This window comes from Aspergillus campestris, assembly GCF_002847485.1.
Source record: "Aspergillus campestris IBT 28561 chromosome Unknown P168scaffold_2, whole genome shotgun sequence".
NCBI lineage: Eukaryota > Fungi > Ascomycota > Eurotiomycetes > Eurotiales > Aspergillaceae > Aspergillus > Aspergillus campestris.
This window is the reverse complement of record NW_020194337.1, coordinates 1705547-1723103: the sequence shown is the minus strand read 5'-3', so window position 1 is coordinate 1723103 and position 17557 is coordinate 1705547. Positions and strand designations below refer to the sequence as shown.

The 17557-nt window shown below is 51.4% G+C and overlaps 7 protein-coding genes across 7 annotated transcripts; 4 read left to right on the top strand and 3 right to left on the bottom strand.

Moving 5' to 3' along the window:
* The first annotated feature begins 3727 nt into the window (after nucleotides 1-3727).
* P168DRAFT_324893 (GFA family protein) lies at nucleotides 3728-4525 on the top strand. Its single transcript, XM_024840916.1, has 3 exons — nucleotides 3728-3794; nucleotides 3841-4020; nucleotides 4143-4525. Exons 1-3 carry the CDS (start codon nucleotides 3787-3789, stop codon nucleotides 4444-4446), a joined length of 492 nt encoding a protein of 163 aa, XP_024696080.1. The 5' UTR covers nucleotides 3728-3786; the 3' UTR covers nucleotides 4447-4525.
* Nucleotides 4526-6243: 1718 nt separating this feature from the next.
* Nucleotides 6244-6932, bottom strand: P168DRAFT_287964 (flavin reductase family protein; the record flags this gene model as incomplete). Its single annotated transcript, XM_024836686.1, has 1 exon — nucleotides 6244-6932. A coding segment is annotated over one exon (514 nt), but the record flags the coding sequence as incomplete, so codon positions are not given.
* Nucleotides 6933-7629: 697 nt separating this feature from the next.
* On the top strand, nucleotides 7630-8409 carry P168DRAFT_287963 (mitochondrial 54S ribosomal protein bL31m). Its single transcript, XM_024836685.1, has one exon. It carries the CDS (start codon nucleotides 7745-7747, stop codon nucleotides 8270-8272), a length of 528 nt encoding a protein of 175 aa, XP_024696078.1. The 5' UTR covers nucleotides 7630-7744; the 3' UTR covers nucleotides 8273-8409.
* Nucleotides 8400-10801, bottom strand: P168DRAFT_248625 (sorting nexin 1). The gene is made up of 6 exons (XM_024834127.1): nucleotides 10654-10801; nucleotides 10537-10596; nucleotides 9970-10457; nucleotides 9529-9909; nucleotides 8871-9473; nucleotides 8400-8816 (listed from the first exon to the last, which is right to left on the bottom strand). The coding sequence occupies exons 1-6, from the start codon at nucleotides 10685-10687 to the stop codon at nucleotides 8661-8663; spliced, it is 1722 nt and encodes a 573-aa protein (XP_024696077.1). The 5' UTR covers nucleotides 10688-10801; the 3' UTR covers nucleotides 8400-8660.
* A 227-nt stretch (nucleotides 10802-11028) lies between these two features.
* Nucleotides 11029-12308, bottom strand: mde1 (methylthioribulose 1-phosphate dehydratase MDE1). The gene is made up of 3 exons (XM_024840915.1): nucleotides 11878-12308; nucleotides 11328-11803; nucleotides 11029-11275 (listed from the first exon to the last, which is right to left on the bottom strand). The coding sequence occupies exons 1-3, from the start codon at nucleotides 11998-12000 to the stop codon at nucleotides 11158-11160; spliced, it is 717 nt and encodes a 238-aa protein (XP_024696076.1). The 5' UTR covers nucleotides 12001-12308; the 3' UTR covers nucleotides 11029-11157.
* A 277-nt stretch (nucleotides 12309-12585) lies between these two features.
* clxA (calnexin) lies at nucleotides 12586-14999 on the top strand. Its single transcript, XM_024834126.1, has 5 exons — nucleotides 12586-12869; nucleotides 12953-13235; nucleotides 13303-13433; nucleotides 13492-14145; nucleotides 14212-14999. Exons 1-5 carry the CDS (start codon nucleotides 12744-12746, stop codon nucleotides 14701-14703), a joined length of 1686 nt encoding a protein of 561 aa, XP_024696075.1. The 5' UTR covers nucleotides 12586-12743; the 3' UTR covers nucleotides 14704-14999.
* Nucleotides 15000-15563: 564 nt separating this feature from the next.
* Nucleotides 15564-17556, top strand: P168DRAFT_231298 (CoA-acylating methylmalonate-semialdehyde dehydrogenase; the record flags this gene model as incomplete). Its single annotated transcript, XM_024833272.1, has 3 exons — nucleotides 15564-16293; nucleotides 16413-17050; nucleotides 17140-17556. 3 exons carry the CDS (start codon nucleotides 15564-15566, stop codon nucleotides 17554-17556), a joined length of 1785 nt encoding a protein of 594 aa, XP_024696074.1.
* Nucleotide 17557: the final 1 nt, after the last annotated feature.

Here is a 17557-nt window from a genome sequence, read left to right as displayed (position 1 = left end):
GGCTATGCAATTGGTTACTACAATCGGGTGCTCTATACCATTGCATGATAATAGATTTGGCAAGAATGACAACTTGTCAAGGCAGTGGAAGTACACCTACCTAAAGCTAATCAAAGAAGTCAAATTCACACATGGTTAGTCTCCATAATAACACCTGATATCATACAGCAGCCTAAAAAGGTTCGTAGTCTCGGACTAAGGTGGACCTGCTAAGCATGTAACTATACGTATTCGGCATGACCGGAATAACCAATTATACTACTAGGCTTATGCCGGTGCTGACTGATGAGCTGGAGCCGGGTTGGCCTGTACTGGACGATCTATCTGTGACAACAATATCCTGGTTGTTAGTACCGGTTTAATTTCTCCAGTCTGATACATATCATTCGTAGTAACTGACGGTAATAATTATTCGACTCGATTTGGAGTCTCAAACGTCGGTTTCAAACTTTGCTTCAAACATACACCTGCCCTTTCAAGGGATCGATGCTAGTGCTATCATTTTATGGAATAGGATATCTCTACAGTATGTCTAGAATCTAATATATCTCCAAGCTACACTTGCACCTAGTCCTGTACACTGTCGCTGTCGAGTCCCTGGATTAAAATTACAACCTATTACACACCCAGATAATTGACAGGGTCCACCTGCCAGGGCGCACCATACAATGCCATACTGTTTCATTGGTACGGCCTGTAATCAATCTCAGTGGAATGGTAAACGATTGGCCATCCTCAAAGAAATTCACAATCTTCACAGACATCCAATGGGACAAAACAGAATCGTCCTGTGTATTGGGTTTTTTTTCGTTCTGCAGACATGGTTCGCTCACCTTGATCAAGTTTAGTCAGGTAAAGGTAACCAGTGGTATGTAGATTTATTCAGATGTTCCCGTGTTTGGCGTTCTATCGGATTTAATCGTTATAATCGTTTGATGGTTAGCGTAATTCTCTTATCACGGTGTGTATCCTAATCCTTAGATTCTTCAGTACGGTAGACATGCTTTCAAGTCACGAGGTTTCAACTTCAAGGTCTATTGATCTTCAGCTTAATGTATTTTGAAAGTTAATCCAGACTTAATCCATATTCCTCAATCACTATAAATCCAACTACCCTCGTCATTCATTTCAAACAACATACAGACGTATACACACAGCATGGCCCAGTCATCTGGACGATCAGCGCAAGCACTGAGTAGAACTATCAAGCGACTAACTACGTCCGGACTACAATATGGCATGATGCTCACCTCTAGTATACGATCCACTCAATTTTAAACCTGACACCATCTTGTCAACAGCACGGCCTGAATCCATGGGAAGCACAGTAGAGACAATGCCAAACGATCGCTTAGCAAGCCACGCGGTTACAAGCCATTAGGGCTGAAGCTCGGGGGGAGAGGGGAGTTCAGTCGGGATTCTTCGGACCCTCTTATTAGGTATGGCCGAGAAGACCGGCCACGGCACGTGGCTGGTCTTATTTTTCTTTGTTTCTTATATTTTCTTTGTTTGTATGTAGTTGTCGGTTCGAATCGTTACTTACATCCTATTGTTCTTGGTTCTGATTATTGTTCTCGTTACTAGTGTTTCCGCCCCTCGCTGGATTAGTGTGGACTGTAGTACATGGGGTTGGATTTACCTATCTGTATACTGGAGTTGTGAACTGGAAATGACGGGACTACATGATACTCAGCATACTCCGTACTTGACTTTTGATCCGTTGAACCGCCGATCAAGAATATCCATCCGGACAATGATACCATTAGCGTAACGCTAACAGTCGCGCAGGTTGGGAAGAAAAAAAAAATCACCTGCATCTGCAAAACATATCAAACAGCCCAAACATAACAAATGATGTACCTCGGCCGACATCCAGTACAAACAGTAGTAGTACTAATGGTATAATGATAAACTTAATATTATAATAATGATAATATAATATAATAACCCCGAATACCAAATCCAGAAAGAAAGCAAGCCCACCAATCCACCCCAGCCAGTCACCGCCAGGCTGAAAAATGACTAATTCCATTGTTCCATCGATGTTGCATAACGTGCGGGGTACAATAGCCGGGAACAGCAATTGTCACCGACCCCGGGCCAGGCCAGACCCAGACCAAGACCCCTAGAAGTGACTCACTGGCATTTCTGCTCGCTGGTATTGGAGGGGTGTCATTGGCGTTGATTATGTTTTTAATAAGGTGCAGCAATTTTACTCGAATTGATCATTCCCGAACCCTAACCTGGAAATCCGCTAGTCTTGATGTGGTATGGTTGTCGATCCTCGGCTCCTCTTGACGGTGTCATACACTATCTGCGCTCAGTGTCTGGGCAATAGAGTTCCTTGCTTGTTATTGATTATTGACATCGAAGAGCTTATCTAGGCTGGATTACAATATGGTATTCAGGCTGTTAGTCGCGAAGCTCTGTCTTTCCGCGATAGAGGATGCTTCACACATGCCATTGCAGATGAGCTGGATGCAGCAGGCTCATTGTCATTATATTAGCACAAAGATTTGATAATTCAGATACAACTACAAATCCTACATCGAATCAGTTGGAACGGTAAAATAGCACCGCTGATGATAGAAACCTCACGACATCAGTCCAATCTCAACCGGGATGAGATAGCATTACTTGGTTATACTGACAAATCTGGATGTGATCAATGGCCAGATTCCGATGGACAGGTTAGTTCCTGTAACTTGAGTAATGTATGTATTGTGGACTTTATAGGTGAGCCTCTTCTTGATTTCTAGCCTCAAGTCCGATCAGAGCTTCCTTTGCAGTAGCCTTAGCAAACATTTTCTACCAAGAAAGTATGCATCAACTGAGTCCGCGATACTAGACCCTCAAAGGTCATAGATAAGTCAGTCAAGAGATCCTATGTGGACCTTTTACATCGAATCCGTCGAGCAAACACGCCGTATAGTTGGGGAGAAGTTGATGTGATGCCAGTCCCCTTCTTTCTGCAGCAGAAAGGTCGACAGCACGATAAATTCTTCGCCTGGGGATACCACAGGCAGGTAGTATCATGGTTCCATCTGAACTTTAGTCTTTCGCTCCTAAACTACAGGTAGTACATACAGCGCCGTGAACATTCCAGCTCAGACACTCTCCCAGAGAGACGAGTGGTGGTTATCATGTTAGTAGTACTGAAGTGCTTCCGCGTCAACGGTGGAAGAGTAAAGACGATCTATATGACTCGCCTAGATGTGTGTACATAGACATTGGAACAATACAACATCGCGGATCCTCAAAACAACAAGACGCCTTGAGGATCCAGATGCTTGGCAATACTTTAAAAAGCTGCCGTCTGTGCACATTGTGTGGAAATTACTCTAGAATCTAGCGGAGCCCGACGGTCTTGGAATAGCCGTGATCAACAGCCACTCAACTATACCTTACCAGGGGAGATACGTGACGTCCAGTGCTTTGAGTGATTGATTCTGTAGGTAGTACTACTGGTAGGCACCATGTCTTGCGCTCGAGCTTCTTCAACATGAGTTCAACTAACGTGCTTACTATATTAATAAGTATAAATTATGACTAGACTGTTAGGCAATACAGTCCACCTCAGCAAGAATTGCGGGGTAAGAACTAAACCTCGGAATTTAATCCGTGGAGGGTATTGCTGTCAGCGGGGTCAATGGTTAATGATCAGACGCGGGTAGGTGGTAGTGATATATCCATGACGTTTATATCTTACTCCAATACATATATAACTCTCAACAATTCAACCATCACCAAGAAAACCAAAGAAATCAAACCAAACAACAGAACAAAATGCCAATGTAAGTAAAGGTACATAATCAATATGATACCCCCTAACGTACACAGGAACCTACAAGGCAGCTGCCAATGCGGCGGCATCGAATTCACCCTCCAGTCCTCAACACCCGTCCCCTACCAGCTCTGCGCCTGCAGCATCTGTCGCAAAGTCGGCGGATACAGCGGGAGTGTTAACCTGGGTGGAATCGCCTCTAGCCTTGATATTAAGAAGGGGAAGGATTTGATTAAGTATGTACCCTACCCTACATTAATGATTACCGGAGAGGCTGTCCCCACCTCTAGTCGCGTCGTGTGTATACGAGAAAGAGAGAGAGAGAGAGAGAGAGAGAGACGCTAATTCAATCTTGTAGAAAATACTCGGCAATCAAAAACCGCGGCCAAGCAGACGAGCAAGTCTGCTCCAGCGAGCGCAACTTCTGCTCGAATTGCAGCACGATGCTATGGCTGTGGGACCACCACTGGCCCGAACTGATCCATCCGTTTGCGTCGGCGATTGATACCGAGTTGCCGGCTCCCGATGAGATGACTTGCATTATGGCGGGGTCGAAGCCGGCGTGGGTTCGTTGGCCGGAGGGGAAGAAGGTTGTTCGTGAAGTTTATGGGGAGGAGAGTTTGGAGGGGTGGCATAAGAAACATAATTTGTTTTATCCTTAGGGGTGGTTGGATATGGAGTGGTTTACGGTGATGGGGCTACGAAATTAGGCTACACATGGGAAGTAAATATTTTTGAAATAAATGCATTATTAACTAAAGTGTCGACTTGTCCTAGAAACTTAAGCAACGTTAGCCGCTGAAACGGTAGATTCGTGACAACATAAAGGTAAGAAGAGAAGCATCAGTTCTCCAAGGTGAAATTTGGTTTTTCTTCAATGGTGTTCGGTAAAAACAGCAATAAATTTTGATCATCATGTAAGACAAATGAAATCAGCACAAGGGTACTCACACTAAAAGACAGTTGACAGTCGGTTACGAGATCCAAATCCTAGATGGCTTATCGAGTCAGCAACATGTCGCCAGCATATAAAATGTGCATAAAAGTGACAAGTCAACGATTTCAGGCTGGAGACAAGTTAGCAATTGTCAAATATAAAGACATTCAAGACAACATACCTCATTAAATCAGAATTTTTGTATAAAGTTCATTTCCGTACGCAGAACGCACAGATCAAACAGTGTGAATAAAACACGTTCATCATATGTTGACTGGATGCAGGGCATAATGACAGATAGGGAAAGAATTATAAAATTACCTAGGAGGCACGTTAGTATGGCCTGTTACTCCTAGAAATTCTGACAATAGACAGATGAAGTAGGACTCAGGTGACGAGTTCTCAACAATCGATACACCAGACTAACACCCGCAGAGTTTGTACGCTCCGCTTTTTATGGATGCAGTCCGATGCACAGTCTGTCCGCCCGTTCGTCATGCTATCTTCATCGAAGTGCCCATAGGCAAGGATTGACAAGAAGGATCTTATTTACCTATTGATTATATGTTAGCGGGAGTCATAACAAAAATCAATATGTTTAACAGAGGATAAAATCCAACGAGGTCAGACAAGGCTGAAACTTAATAGAAACACAGATTCCACATGATAACTTAAGATTGAGGAATGCCTTATAGCGTGTCATAATGTCATCATCGAAGGAGTAGCTCGACATGATGAAGAACAGAAAAAAAAGCAAAAACGAAGAAAATATCTCCAGCATACCTTTTAATAATACAGAGTCGAGTGTGCGATGGAGTGTAAACTGCCAAAGGACACATGATATACCAACAACCAAAACGCGCCAGGCGTTGGTGTTGGGATCCTGTTCTTGAACCTTGCGGTTGCAAGCGTGAGAAGATGAAGAAAAAAATTGTTGTGGGCTGCGACTAAAATTTATAGTCCGGAGCTAGACCACGGCACGCGAGAGAGGCTAAAGGTGTTGTTTGATAACGAGACAAACATGTGGGCCGGCTAGTGATGCGACTCTCCCGAAGCGAGAACTGTATTGCAAGGTCAAGATCGATCGATAATTAGTTCTTGGTTGTATAAGAATACATTAGGCAAGGGTGAATGGAGACGTTCATTCTGTCTCGCTAAAATATGTTTTTGTGTGGACATTACCATTGAGCTGAATGTAGGAAAATCGACCCATACATCGACGGTTGGGTCCGATCTTGCAAGAAAGTTGTATTTATATACGGTTTGGTAGTTGGAAGGGAAGACTTGATGTAGTCGAGAGTATGTTTACGGTTCAACAAAAATAATACAGGACTTGAATGATCCACCAGTAGGAAGGACGGTGTGCAAATACGACAGTCAGACCGGAGGTTGGATAGCAGTGGCACTGAAGTCCAGGAGACATACAGTCTATTGTATCATACATGTCTATTTCTAATTCGCTGGGTATATTGTACAGTCGGTATTCTGGCTTCTGCTTAAGCCATGATGTAGATATCTTCCGATGGACATCCGTCCATCGAGGGTCATAGACTTGTTTGTCTCCGTATGAACGAGGAACAAACCCGGTAGGATGGAGGTGGGTAAGATTGGCCGTGTCGGGTGGGTAGGCCGTATGAAGTGGGGTAGTAGTTGGCTCGGATTGCTCCGTAATCCAAAGAGGAGTGAGGCATTGGAGATTAGATTTCATGTCCCATCTCCCAAAACCGCGTATTGGCATATGTCAGACATAGCTCTTCCGCGGAGGTAGTCCCCGCGTGCGGATCCGGGTGCGCCAGATGTGATGATAGCGCACGGACGACAGTCCCAACGACAATAGTGTGGTCGTAGACATCGACGCTCTTGGGATGAAGCTGGCACTCAAAGACGAAAGGGAAGTCGTCCGTTTGGTTCACTTCTCCATCCGCGGCGAGAGGGGTCTTCCTGCGCAGCAACGGAAGCGGCTTGCTCGCCGGGTCGGTTGCATGGGCCGCGAACTCATAGTCGCCCTCACCGCTGAGGATCTTGAGGTTATGGTTTCCCTTGGAAAAATCCCGAGCTAGGGCGGCGGTGACCGGGCCCGGTGCGAGGAGGTGGACGAGGAAGCGGGTGGATGCCTGGAGAGCACTGAGAGTCTCTGAGGGGCGGCGGACGTTGAATGAGATGACTGGCTCCGGACTGAGGGTCACGGTGTTGAAGGAGGAGACAGTCATTCCACGGAAGGCTTTATCGGTGCTGTCGTGCGGGTCGGTGGCGGTGATGATGGCGACGGGGTAGGGAACTCGGCGCATGAGGAGACGCACTTGGTCTGGGAGGGGGAGGCTGTTTCCCGAGGTACTGTTGTGGCTGACTGGGCTATCCTGTGTGCTGACCGGCGCTGGGGGCTCATTTGCGGCTGCTGATGAGCCGGACGAGATGTTTCTTATAGAGGACCATGGTTGGGCGGCACGGATGCAGTGATGGGCGATGGTGGGAGGGCCATTTCGCGGTTCTAACAATGCACCGTCAGATCAAGAATAAGATAGAATGAACAATATGCTGGTATTACCTGGACAACGACCTGCGATTCGAGAAACAGAACCCACAGCCCGCAAGAAAGAGCGATTCATTCCGCCGGTGATAGTAGCCGTCGGCTCAAGGAACAAGAACAAGGAAGACACTGGGCGCAAGACGATCAGATCTCCCCACAGTCATTATGAGGACAAAGCTCGAGTGTTTCAGTCAACGACCATGCCTAAGCAATAAGACGGGAAAAACCAAGAAGCAGTAAAAGTGACGTTGACATCCGTCAGGAACAAGGGAAAAAAGGCGAGGAAAACGTCGGATATGTACACGCTTACGTAAGGCATCCCATCCGCCAAATATTTCTCTCCCCCAGGAACCAACCCATGATGTCCAATCCAGCCAAACCAGTCGACTGAAACCACCACGATCTCGAACCGAACCACACTCTCCCTCTATTCCAACCACCGGGAACGATTCTACCCAAGTCGATTTATACCAACTCTCCCGAAAACATCCGGGCAATGTCCCTCCACACCTCCCTCCGCCGCAGCGCGGCCTCAGCAACCAGCCGCCTCCCAACAACGCCCTCCTCCACGACCTTCATCTGCACACAATGCCGACACGCGACGCTACTGCGCCGTCCCAAGCGGCCCTACACCTTCACGCAGCTGATCACCCTCTCCGACGGCAGCGCCTACATGCAGCGCACGACGTCCCCGGCCCCCGTCTACCGCTCCACCCGCGACACCCGCAACACGCTGCTGTGGAATCCCTCGTCCAGCAAACTGATGAGCGTCGAGGACGACGAGGCCGGGCGGCTGGCCGCGTTCCGTGCCAAGTACGGCCGGATCTGGGATGCGAATACCCCGCCTGCTGCTGCTGAGGAGGGCGCGGACAAGAAGTCTGGGGCGGAGGCTGAGGCTGCTGCTGCTGCTGCTAAGGCGCAGGCGGAGGCCGAGGCTCAGGAGGAGGAGGATAATTTGTTGGATTTGATTAGCTCGTTTGGGCAGGAGGAGGTGCAGGCGGGGGATAAGAAGAAGAAGGATTAGATTTTGGGGTGATGGATGTTGTTGGTTATTGTTCTATTATAAATTGCGTTTTTGTGTTGGCTTTGGGGGATTTTTCTTGTACAGTATCTACTATGTTATATCATCGGGTGCAATGTACCATGTGCAAATGATGTGCTTTTCTTTCTTATATGCTACGGTGGTTTGGAGTGGGCATTGCTGGTATTGCGTCGGCATGGTGTTATGGTTTCTGGTTTGTAGGAAGCCTAACACTACTCGCGTTGCATATAGTCACAGACTTTGTCATATGGTGGAGTCAATGAAGAGGTAGCGCGCCACAATTACATTCATTGACCGGTGAATCGCTGTAGGAAAGGATATCGGCGCGTCCGTTTTTTATACAGTTGGCCAGATTTCAAACAGAAAACGATCATGCCTCTCCCTCCGTCACAGACGCCGAAGCGGATGCGTTACCCTCATCTGCTCCCGCATGAGACGGAGCATTTCCGCCAGAAGTCGCGTAAAAAGGGGCATCGTCCTCGCCTGCGTCCAGCTGGTAGAGGAACGTCTCCCACAACTCGATCAACTAGAAGTTTGTATTAGCGAAAGGCCCCATTGCATAAACAGGCAGAGTACTCACCTCCTTTTGAGCTTCGACGGCACTCTCGAGGAATGTCTCGACACCCGACTTAAAATCCTCCACCTTTTCCTTTTCAAACCGCTGCAGCTCGTTGCGCATCAACCGCCCCATGTCTTCAAACAGCAATCTTGCCTGGTGCACCTTGCGCTCCGCATCCGCTACGTCGGCATTGACCTGGTGCAGGCGGTCCTGCTGGGTTTTTCCTTGTCGTAGGAGCTTATCTTGGGTATGCTTGCGTTTCTGCATCTCCGCCTCGGCTGCGTGCCAGCTGTGGTATGCCTTTTGTCGCTGGGAGAAAGCCGTTTTGATGCTGCCGATCAGGCGGAGGTACTCGTCAATGGTGATACCCAAGGTCAGGACATCCTGCTGAGCCTGGCGTTCGTACAGCTCTCTGATGCGGACCTGCAAGTCGGAAAGACCATACAGAGGACTCGACAGAGCCGGAGACAACTCGACCGCAGCCAAGGCCTGAAGAGAGCCAGAAAAGTCGCCAGCAGCTTCCGCCAGGCCCTTCCGTTGCGCCACAACACCGTCGATCGATTTCATCAAGGCTTTGAGTTGATTCTCCAGCGCATCGAGGTAGACTTTTCGGTCATGGAACCACTACACCATGATCGTCAGCGTTGTCTCCAAAGACACTCGAAGAGGATCGACTTACATCGTCATGCTCGACAAATTTACCACCTCCACCGACATTAATCCCAAAGGAGCTGAACATCCCCTTGTTCTGACCGAGGTCCGGCTCTCGGTTCTCCTTGTTCTTGACATCGAGGTTGAAAGTCTCGCTTTCCAGGAAGATTTTGAGGTCCCCGTCTTGCTGGAGGATGGGATGCGCCGCGATCTTGTTCAGCATGCGCTCCAGCGCCGCTCTTCGCGACTCGACAAAGTTGGTATCGAAGCGGCCCACGGCCTGCTTCTCGGGCGGAGGAGGCACAACCACACCGGGGTTGCTGTTATGCATCGAGTTATACAGCCAAAGAAAGTCGCGGTACCGACGGCTGACGAAGAATTCAGGTTGTCGGTATGCTTTCGAAGTCGTCTGCAGCAGGCCTCAGTCATCGACTCGGCACATTTCAACCGTGCCTCGAGGACAACATACCTTGGTCCGGACTTGGTATACAATATGACTGCTAGTCAAATCCCCCACCTTGTGTGGATCACCCACGGAAATATCAAAGGTCGGGTTCGCCGCCTTCTCCAAGCTGATACTGGGTTCCGACTGTCTCTTGGAGGGTTCGCCCTCGGTGGGAGCCTGCACCGGAGGAGGGCCGTGGAACCCCCCACCGTCTTCCTCCAGGGTTACCGAGTCCGCCATGCCGGCCGTTCCGGAAGCCTGAGACGTGGACGAAGTAGGGCGCACATTACGCCCGGCGAACGCCTCCTTCTGGGGCGGGGTAGGAGCCTGTTCCGTGGCCGTGGGGCTGGTCTCGCTGGCTTTGTCTCCTAGCGGACCGAGGGGATCAACGGTGTCATCGACGGCTTCCAGTTTGGTCGCGTGTGCGCTGATCTTGCGGGTGCCTCGCGGGCCTCGTCGTGCCGGCGATCGAGGGGCGTGCACGTTCGCTTGTTGTGACGATTGTTCGGGGGCTGTGCGGAGGACACAGTTAGCCTGCGACAGGGGATTGTTTGGCGGAGAAGGAGAAAACCACGCAGGGAGAGTACGTACTGGCATCGTCGGCGCCCGATTTCGATGACCCGACGGCTTGGGGAGAGTGGGAGGGCTCATCTGTCAACACGGGGTCAGCGACAGTATGATGCGACATGATTGTGACTGCCTACTTACCGCCCCACGGGGAATCCGCAGAGTCCAGATCCATGAGAGAGGAGTGTGGAAAGCAAAGGGATGATAATAAGGAGGAGAGGGGTAAGAGAGGAGAAATAAAGGTCGCAGGAGAGTGGGAGATGGGAGGATGTGAGGGGGGAGAAGGAGGAGCCTAGGGAGGAGTAGTTGGAGAGGGAGAGCTTGGACTGGATCGGATTGAACTCGACTAGACCGATGACGACCCGCATCAACGGGTCTCCAGCACAATCTCACTGCCAAGCTTACCAGTGTATACTATATGGACAGTAGTAGAAGTGATATGCTTATTTTATTCTACTTTATTTATTTTGCAGCAGGATATGTCGCTTTACTGACACACCTGCGCCCAGTGCCATAATAACGCAGTGTCATTACCGTTGAAGACGACAGGTAAATTGGACTTCCACAATATTGTACTCAAAGCTGATCTAGCTTATGATTCTCTCGTCTATACATTCATCATCATCGTCATTATAATGCAATCCACTACTGAGGCTTCACCCAAGGAAGGCCCAGCTTGTGCATCTCCACCGCTAATTGGAAGAGATAATCCAAGCTCTCGCACTGAGTCTTCGCCTTGACAACGTCGTCGCCCCAAACATAACTATGAAATAAATTAATATCACCGTAGGCAAGACATCTGGCAGCAAACTTACATTCCGTGTCTCCGCACCAGAACCGCATAGGTATCCGGGTTCTCCTCCATGGCCTTCTCCAGACCCGCGGTCAGGTCCTCCTCGTGCGCCGTGTTCTCAATGATCGGAATTCGCAGCGTATCGAAGAAGCCCAGCATTCCCTGGCCCTTACCCTTGGGGATACCCTTGATCTGCTCAATGTTGCTGATCTCAAAGGAACCCTCGGCGCCCAGCTCGCGCTCGACCAGGAGCGTCACCAGAACAGCCCACTGCGAGTGGGTGTGGATGCAACAGCCGGCGCCGCGCTCAAAGGCAGCCAGGAACAGAGGGGTACAGGCGGAGGGCTTGAGCTCGAGGGGCTTGCGGATGTACTTGCGGTCGGAGGGCGGGTACTTGGGGGTGGGGAATTCGAGAACGAAGATGTTATCGGGCTCCATCATTTCCTTCTGCACGCCCGAGGGGGCGATGAAGATGTGGTCGCCACGACGGATGGAAGTCTAGCATATCAATTGGCTTTAGTATTGGTTGTTCAATGCGATAGGGAAGAGCCTGAGGGAGAGAGAGATCTTACGCCGCCACCAGTGCCAGTGACCCAGCCCCAATTATAGAATCGGCGGCAGAGATCCGGGATCAAATTAGCTGGGTGTTTAGGATCGCTGGATTGAACCAGATGGTCATTGTTGGCGTCCGTCATGGTGTGGGGTGGTAAATTGGAGGGGTAGTTCGAGGTTTGATGGAAGGATGGAAAGGGGTTTCAACAAGGGACAGATAATTTCTGTTGTCCTTATCCTTCCTTGATATGAATCCAGCCAAGAGAAGTTATGATCCCGTCTGTAAATGACAAGAGTGCGCGACCAAGGGTGGTTGTACAGGACGCAAGTAATGGTCGAGGGAGGAAAAAAAGACGCGACCAGCGGGGAAAGATAGACGTGCTTGTGCATCCATTGGTGGAGCAGTAGCGCAGTTGACTTGACAAGCAATTAATGAAGGATTATATTCATGGAAGAACTGAAAGTGAAGGTGAGAACAAGAGTGAATGAATTCATCTACTATAAAAAACTATAATAAATTACAATGAATCAACAATGATAACGAATAGAATGACTACTAAGAGTGATGTACCTTCCCATAGTAAATCTAGTGCAAAGTGACTTATGAAAAGCAAAGAACATTGGAGAACCGCTAAACCGGATTGAGCGATGAAAGAGGCCACCTTGGAGTTTACCCGCAGCTTCACATATGAGGACTGCATCTCCTCTTCTTATATAACCTCTCTTTCTCTCTCTCCACCTCTTTCCCCCCTTCTTCCTCCTGGTGTGGTTAGTTTATGCTTCGGCTTCATCTACAATTTGATTTATTTTCTTCTCTAATACTCTTCCTCCATCTCTTGGAGGCTCAATTGCTGCTTTAGTTTATTGTTTGTTTCTTTAATTCACCATGCGTGTCAACGCCGCGCTGACCTCTGCCTTGGTGTCCTCGGCGACTCTCATGGGCTACGCTCATGCTGAGGATGCTGAACCCAAGGCCGATGCTTCGTCGGTGGCTGAGAAGCCTACCTTCACCGTATGTCTCCTGTTAAATTCCCCGCAAACTGTCTGGACGGGTTGCGCCTCGGTTTCTCCACAATTGCTGACTTTGTCCCTCAGCCGACCACGTTGAAGGCGCCGTTCCTAGAGCAGTTCACCGATGACTGGACCTCCAGGTGGACTCCGTCGCACGCCAAGAAGGAGGATTCGACCTCGGAGGAAGACTGGGCCTACGTGGGCGAGTGGTCCGTCGAGGAGCCTACCGTCCTGAAGGGCATTGAGGGCGACAAGGGTCTCGTCGTCAAGAACGCGGCCGCTCATCACGCCATCTCGGCCAAGTTCCCCAAGAAGATCGACAACAAGGGCAAGACCCTCGTCGTTCAGTACGAGGTCAAGCCGCAGAGTAAGTCACGTCTGGTAGTAATCGTCGTGATAACCGGAATAGATGGCTGACTGGATTCCTTTCATAGACTCTCTGGTCTGCGGTGGTGCCTACATGAAGCTCCTCCAGGACAACAAGAAGCTTCACGCCGAGGAGTTCTCCAACGCCTCCCCCTACGTGATCATGTTTGGCCCCGACAAGTGCGGTGCCACCAACAAGGTAAATCCGGCTTCTCCTGAATCACAACCGAACGCTCACTGACTGACCCATCCATCAGGTTCATTTCATTTTCCGCCACAAGAACCCCAAGACTGGCGAGTACGAGGAGAAGCACCTGAAGGCCCCCCCTGCTGCTCGCACCAGCAAACTCACCTCGCTGTACACTCTGATCGTCCGTCCCGATCAGACCTTCCAGATCCTGGTCGATGGCGAGTCCGTCAAGGATGGCAACTTGCTGGAGGACTTTAACCCTCCCGTCAACCCTGAGAAGGAGATTGACGATCCCAAGGACAAGAAGCCTGCCGACTGGGTTGACGAGGCCAAGATCGCCGACCCCGAGGCCAAGAAGCCCGCCGACTGGGATGAGGAGGCCCCCTACGAGATCGTGGACGAGGAAGCCACCATCCCCGACGACTGGTTGGAGGATGAGCCCAACACCATCGCTGACCCCGAGGCCGAGAAGCCCGAGGACTGGGATGACGAGGAGGATGGAGACTGGATCCCTCCCACCGTGCCCAACCCCAAGTGCAGCGAAGCCTCTGGCTGCGGCCCCTGGTCGCCTCCTATGAAGAAGAACCCGGCCTACAAGGGCAAGTGGAGCGCGCCTCTGATCGACAACCCGGCCTACAAGGGTGTGTGGGCGCCGCGCAAGATCGCCAACCCCGCTTACTTTGAGGACAAGACCCCTGCCAACTTTGAGCCCATGGGTGGTGTACGTTCTCTTCCCCCCCTCCCTCTTTTTCTTCTCTTTTTGTGGGCGAAATGCTAACCGACGCAGATTGGCTTCGAGATCTGGACCATGCAGAACGACATCCTCTTTGACAACATCTACATCGGTCACTCCGAGGAGGATGCCAAGCAGCTCCGCGCGGAGACCTTTGATGTCAAGCACCCCGTGGAGAAGGCCGAGGAGGAGGCGCTCAACCCCAAGAAGGAGGAGGGCGCGACCACCAGCGTCAGCTTCAAGGAGGACCCCGTGACCTACGTCCGCGAGAAGGTCGACCAATTCGTCATCCTGGCCAAGGAGGACCCCCTGACCGCCGTGAAGACGGTGCCCGAGGTGGCCGGTGGTCTGGGTGCGCTGCTCGTGACGATGATCCTGATCATCGTCGGTGCGATCAGCGCCAGCAGCCCGGCCGCTGCGCCCGCCAAGAAGGGCAAGGCGGCTGCCAGCGCCCCCAAGGAGAAGAAGGGCGAGGCGACCAGCTCCGCGGCCGACACGGGCAAGGGCAGCGCCACCAAGCGCAACACGCGGTCGTCTGCCGAGTAAACCGGCCCGATCGACCGGTCCTGTCGGGAAGGAATGGAAAGCCCAGACGTGTCCTCATCACAAAGCACCGAAGGAACCGCCGCCTACCAACACCACGACAGGAAGAAAACAAAAAATAGTTAAAAAAAGGGAACCATGTTTAATCCATACCACAGTTTGAGCGTTCAATCAAGTCGTTCTATCGAATTTGTTACCATCCGGGGAATCGAGTGGAAATGATTGGGAGGAGGAAAGAATGTCGCCTGTAAAGTAGTTTGATTACGTGAGAATTTAGAGTCCATGCCTTAGGTATGATTAGGATCTATTATCAATCCATCGTACTGTGCTTAGTATCTGTAGGTTATTGGTACCTAAGTACCTGTAGGTGGTAGTAGTAGTAGTAGTAGTAGTAGTAGTAGTGGTGGTGGTAGGTACTTCGGAGTTTGAATGATCGGCGATATCGGAGGAGTCAACCACCCTCCAGACTGATATCCAGATATAAGTGTCCAGACAAAATATAATATAGATAATACTTAACTATATCTATAAAGAAATAAGACCATTAAATCCTCGGATCTATCTAGATACGAGAGGTACCAGATCCAGACTTTAACCATTGGTTCAACTCCCCCGGAATTGACCCTGATTGGGTGGGATCGCCGACCCGCGAATAACCTCGGCGATTCATGGAGATATGGGGAAGCTGAGTCATCCCATCCAAACATAAGTTTACCCCAGGAAATCACCAGGTACTCCGATTCATTATTATCTCGACTTCATCCTCGCCACTTCTCTTTTCCTTTCTCCTTCTTCCCCTTTCTCTTCTTACACTGTCTCCTTGTTCAATTTCTCCCACCTTATCTACTACCACACTATCCACCATGGCCGCCAGTCGGTCGTTGGCTCGCTCTCTCCCCGCTCTCCGCGCTGCTTCTCCCCGCACCGTGGTGGCCACTTCGTCTCTCAGAGTTGCTGCTGCGTCGGCATCTCGCTCTCTGTCTTCGACAGGCTACTCGTCATTGCGAGCATCTCAGCGCACCTCGTCGTCACCCTCGTTTGTGGTGTCGCGGAGTCTCCATGCCACCGCCCGACAGCTGACCCCCGCAACCACCTCCGCGGCTACCACCGCTACCGAATACCCGACCACGCACGAGCGGATCGCAAACCCTATCGACACCGCCAATTTCCTCGACAATGAGTTCCGCCCCTCGCAGGCCTCCACCTGGATTGACCTGTACGACCCCGCCACCAATAACCTCGTTACCCGCGTGCCCCAGAGTACCGATGAGGAGCTCAAGGCCGCCGTCGACTCGGCCGAGAAGGCCTTCCCGGCTTGGAGGGCTACCAGCGTCATGGCCCGACAGCAGATCATGTTCAAGTTCGTCAGCCTGATCCGTGCCCATTGGGACCGCCTGGCTGCCTCCATCACCCTCGAGCAGGGCAAGACCTTCGCCGATGCCAAGGGAGACGTCCTCCGTGGTCTGCAGGTCGCCGAGACCGCCTGTGGTATCACCACCCAGCTCACTGGGGAAGTCCTGGAAGTCGCCAAGGATATGGAGACCCGCAGTTACCGTGAACCTTTGGGTGTTGTGGCCGCCATCTGCCCCTTCAGTAAGGGACCCTCCCCCCCTCTTTTTTTGTTTGTGTGTTTTTTCGGTGTTGCATTCTCCACTATGTCGGAGAGATGTCCGATGATTACCGCCCGACGCTAACCGAACTCCGGGATATAGACTTCCCCGCCATGATTCCCCTATGGTGCATCCCCGTCGCCACAGTTACGGGTAACTGTCTCGTCATGAAGCCGTCGGAGCGGGACCCCGGCGCTGCCATGATTCTGGCCGAACTGGCCAAGGAGGCCGGGTTCCCGCCGGGCGTCATCAACATCGTCCACGGATCGGCCAAGACGGTCGACTTCATCCTGGATGACCCGGCCATCAAGGCCATCAGCTTCGTGGGCAGCAACCGCGCCGGCGAGTACATCTTCACGCGCGGGTCGGCCAACGGCAAGCGCGTGCAGGCCAACTTGGGCGCCAAGAACCACGCCGCCGTGCTGCCCGACTGCAACAAGAACCAGACGCTGAACGCCATCGTCGGAGCGGCCTTTGGCGCCGCGGGCCAGCGCTGCATGGCGCTCAGCACCGTGGTCTCCGTCGGCGAGACCAAGGACTGGCTGCCGGAGATGGCCGAGCGGGCCAAGGCGCTCAACGTCAACGGCGGCTTCGAGGAGGGTGCCGACCTGGGTCCGGTCATCAGCCCTGAGAGCAAGAAGCGGATCGAGGACTTGATCGCCTCGGCCGAGGAGGAGGGCGCCACCATCCTGCTCGACGGTCGTGGCTACACGCCGGAGAACTACCCCAACGGGAACTTTGTACGTTCCCCTTCCTCCTTCCCCCCTATCCATACTACCATCCCCATCATTACAACCTTATAATATCCACTCACTAACATAACCCCCAGATCGGCCCCACCATCATCACAAACGTCACCCCCTCCATGCGCTGCTACCGCGAAGAGGTCTTCGGCCCGGTCCTCGTCTGCGTCAACGTCGACACGCTCGAAGACGCCGTCGACCTCATCAACGCCAACGAGTACGGCAACGGCGCCGCGATCTTCACCAGCTCCGGCCCTACCGCATCCCGCTTCCAAAAGGACATCGAAGCCGGCCAGGTCGGCATCAACGTGCCCATCCCCGTCCCGCTCCCCATGTTCTCCTTCACCGGCAACAAGAAGAGCATCGCCGGCGGCGGCGCGAACACCTTCTACGGCAAGCCGGGCTTGCAGTTCTACACGCAGCAGAAGACGGTTACGAGTTTGTGGCGCGGGGAGGATGCCGTGAGCACTAAGGCTCATGTGAATATGCCGACGCCGTCGTAAG

Excerpts from the sequence above, each read along its gene's own strand:
- P168DRAFT_287963 (XM_024836685.1), top strand. The coding sequence starts at position 7,745 with ATGTCCCTCCACACCTCCCTCCGCCGCAGCGCGGCCTCAGCAACCAGC.
- P168DRAFT_248625 (XM_024834127.1), bottom strand. The coding sequence starts at position 10,687 with ATGGATCTGGACTCTGCGGATTCCCCGTGGGGCG. Across the intron at positions 10,597-10,653 it reads TGCGGATTCCCCGTGGGGCG|ATGAGCCCTCCCACTCTCCC; the intron begins GTAAGTAGGCAG and ends CCGTGTTGACAG. Across the intron at positions 9,474-9,528 it reads AATTTGTCGAGCATGACGAT|TGGTTCCATGACCGAAAAGT; the intron begins GTAAGTCGATCC and ends ATCATGGTGTAG.
- clxA (XM_024834126.1), top strand. The coding sequence starts at position 12,744 with ATGCGTGTCAACGCCGCGCTGACCTCTGCCTTGGTGTCCTCGGCGACT. Across the intron at positions 12,870-12,952 it reads CTGAGAAGCCTACCTTCACC|CCGACCACGTTGAAGGCGCC; the intron begins GTATGTCTCCTG and ends TTTGTCCCTCAG. Across the intron at positions 14,146-14,211 it reads ACTTTGAGCCCATGGGTGGT|ATTGGCTTCGAGATCTGGAC; the intron begins GTACGTTCTCTT and ends TAACCGACGCAG.
- mde1 (XM_024840915.1), bottom strand. The coding sequence starts at position 12,000 with ATGACGGACGCCAACAATGACCATCTGGTTCAATCCAGCGATCCTAAA. Across the intron at positions 11,804-11,877 it reads TCACTGGCACTGGTGGCGGC|ACTTCCATCCGTCGTGGCGA; the intron begins GTAAGATCTCTC and ends TTGATATGCTAG. Across the intron at positions 11,276-11,327 it reads CTGGTGCGGAGACACGGAAT|TTATGTTTGGGGCGACGACG; the intron begins GTAAGTTTGCTG and ends TTTATTTCATAG.
- P168DRAFT_324893 (XM_024840916.1), top strand. Across the intron at positions 4,021-4,142 it reads AAGGGGAAGGATTTGATTAA|AAAATACTCGGCAATCAAAA; the intron begins GTATGTACCCTA and ends TCAATCTTGTAG.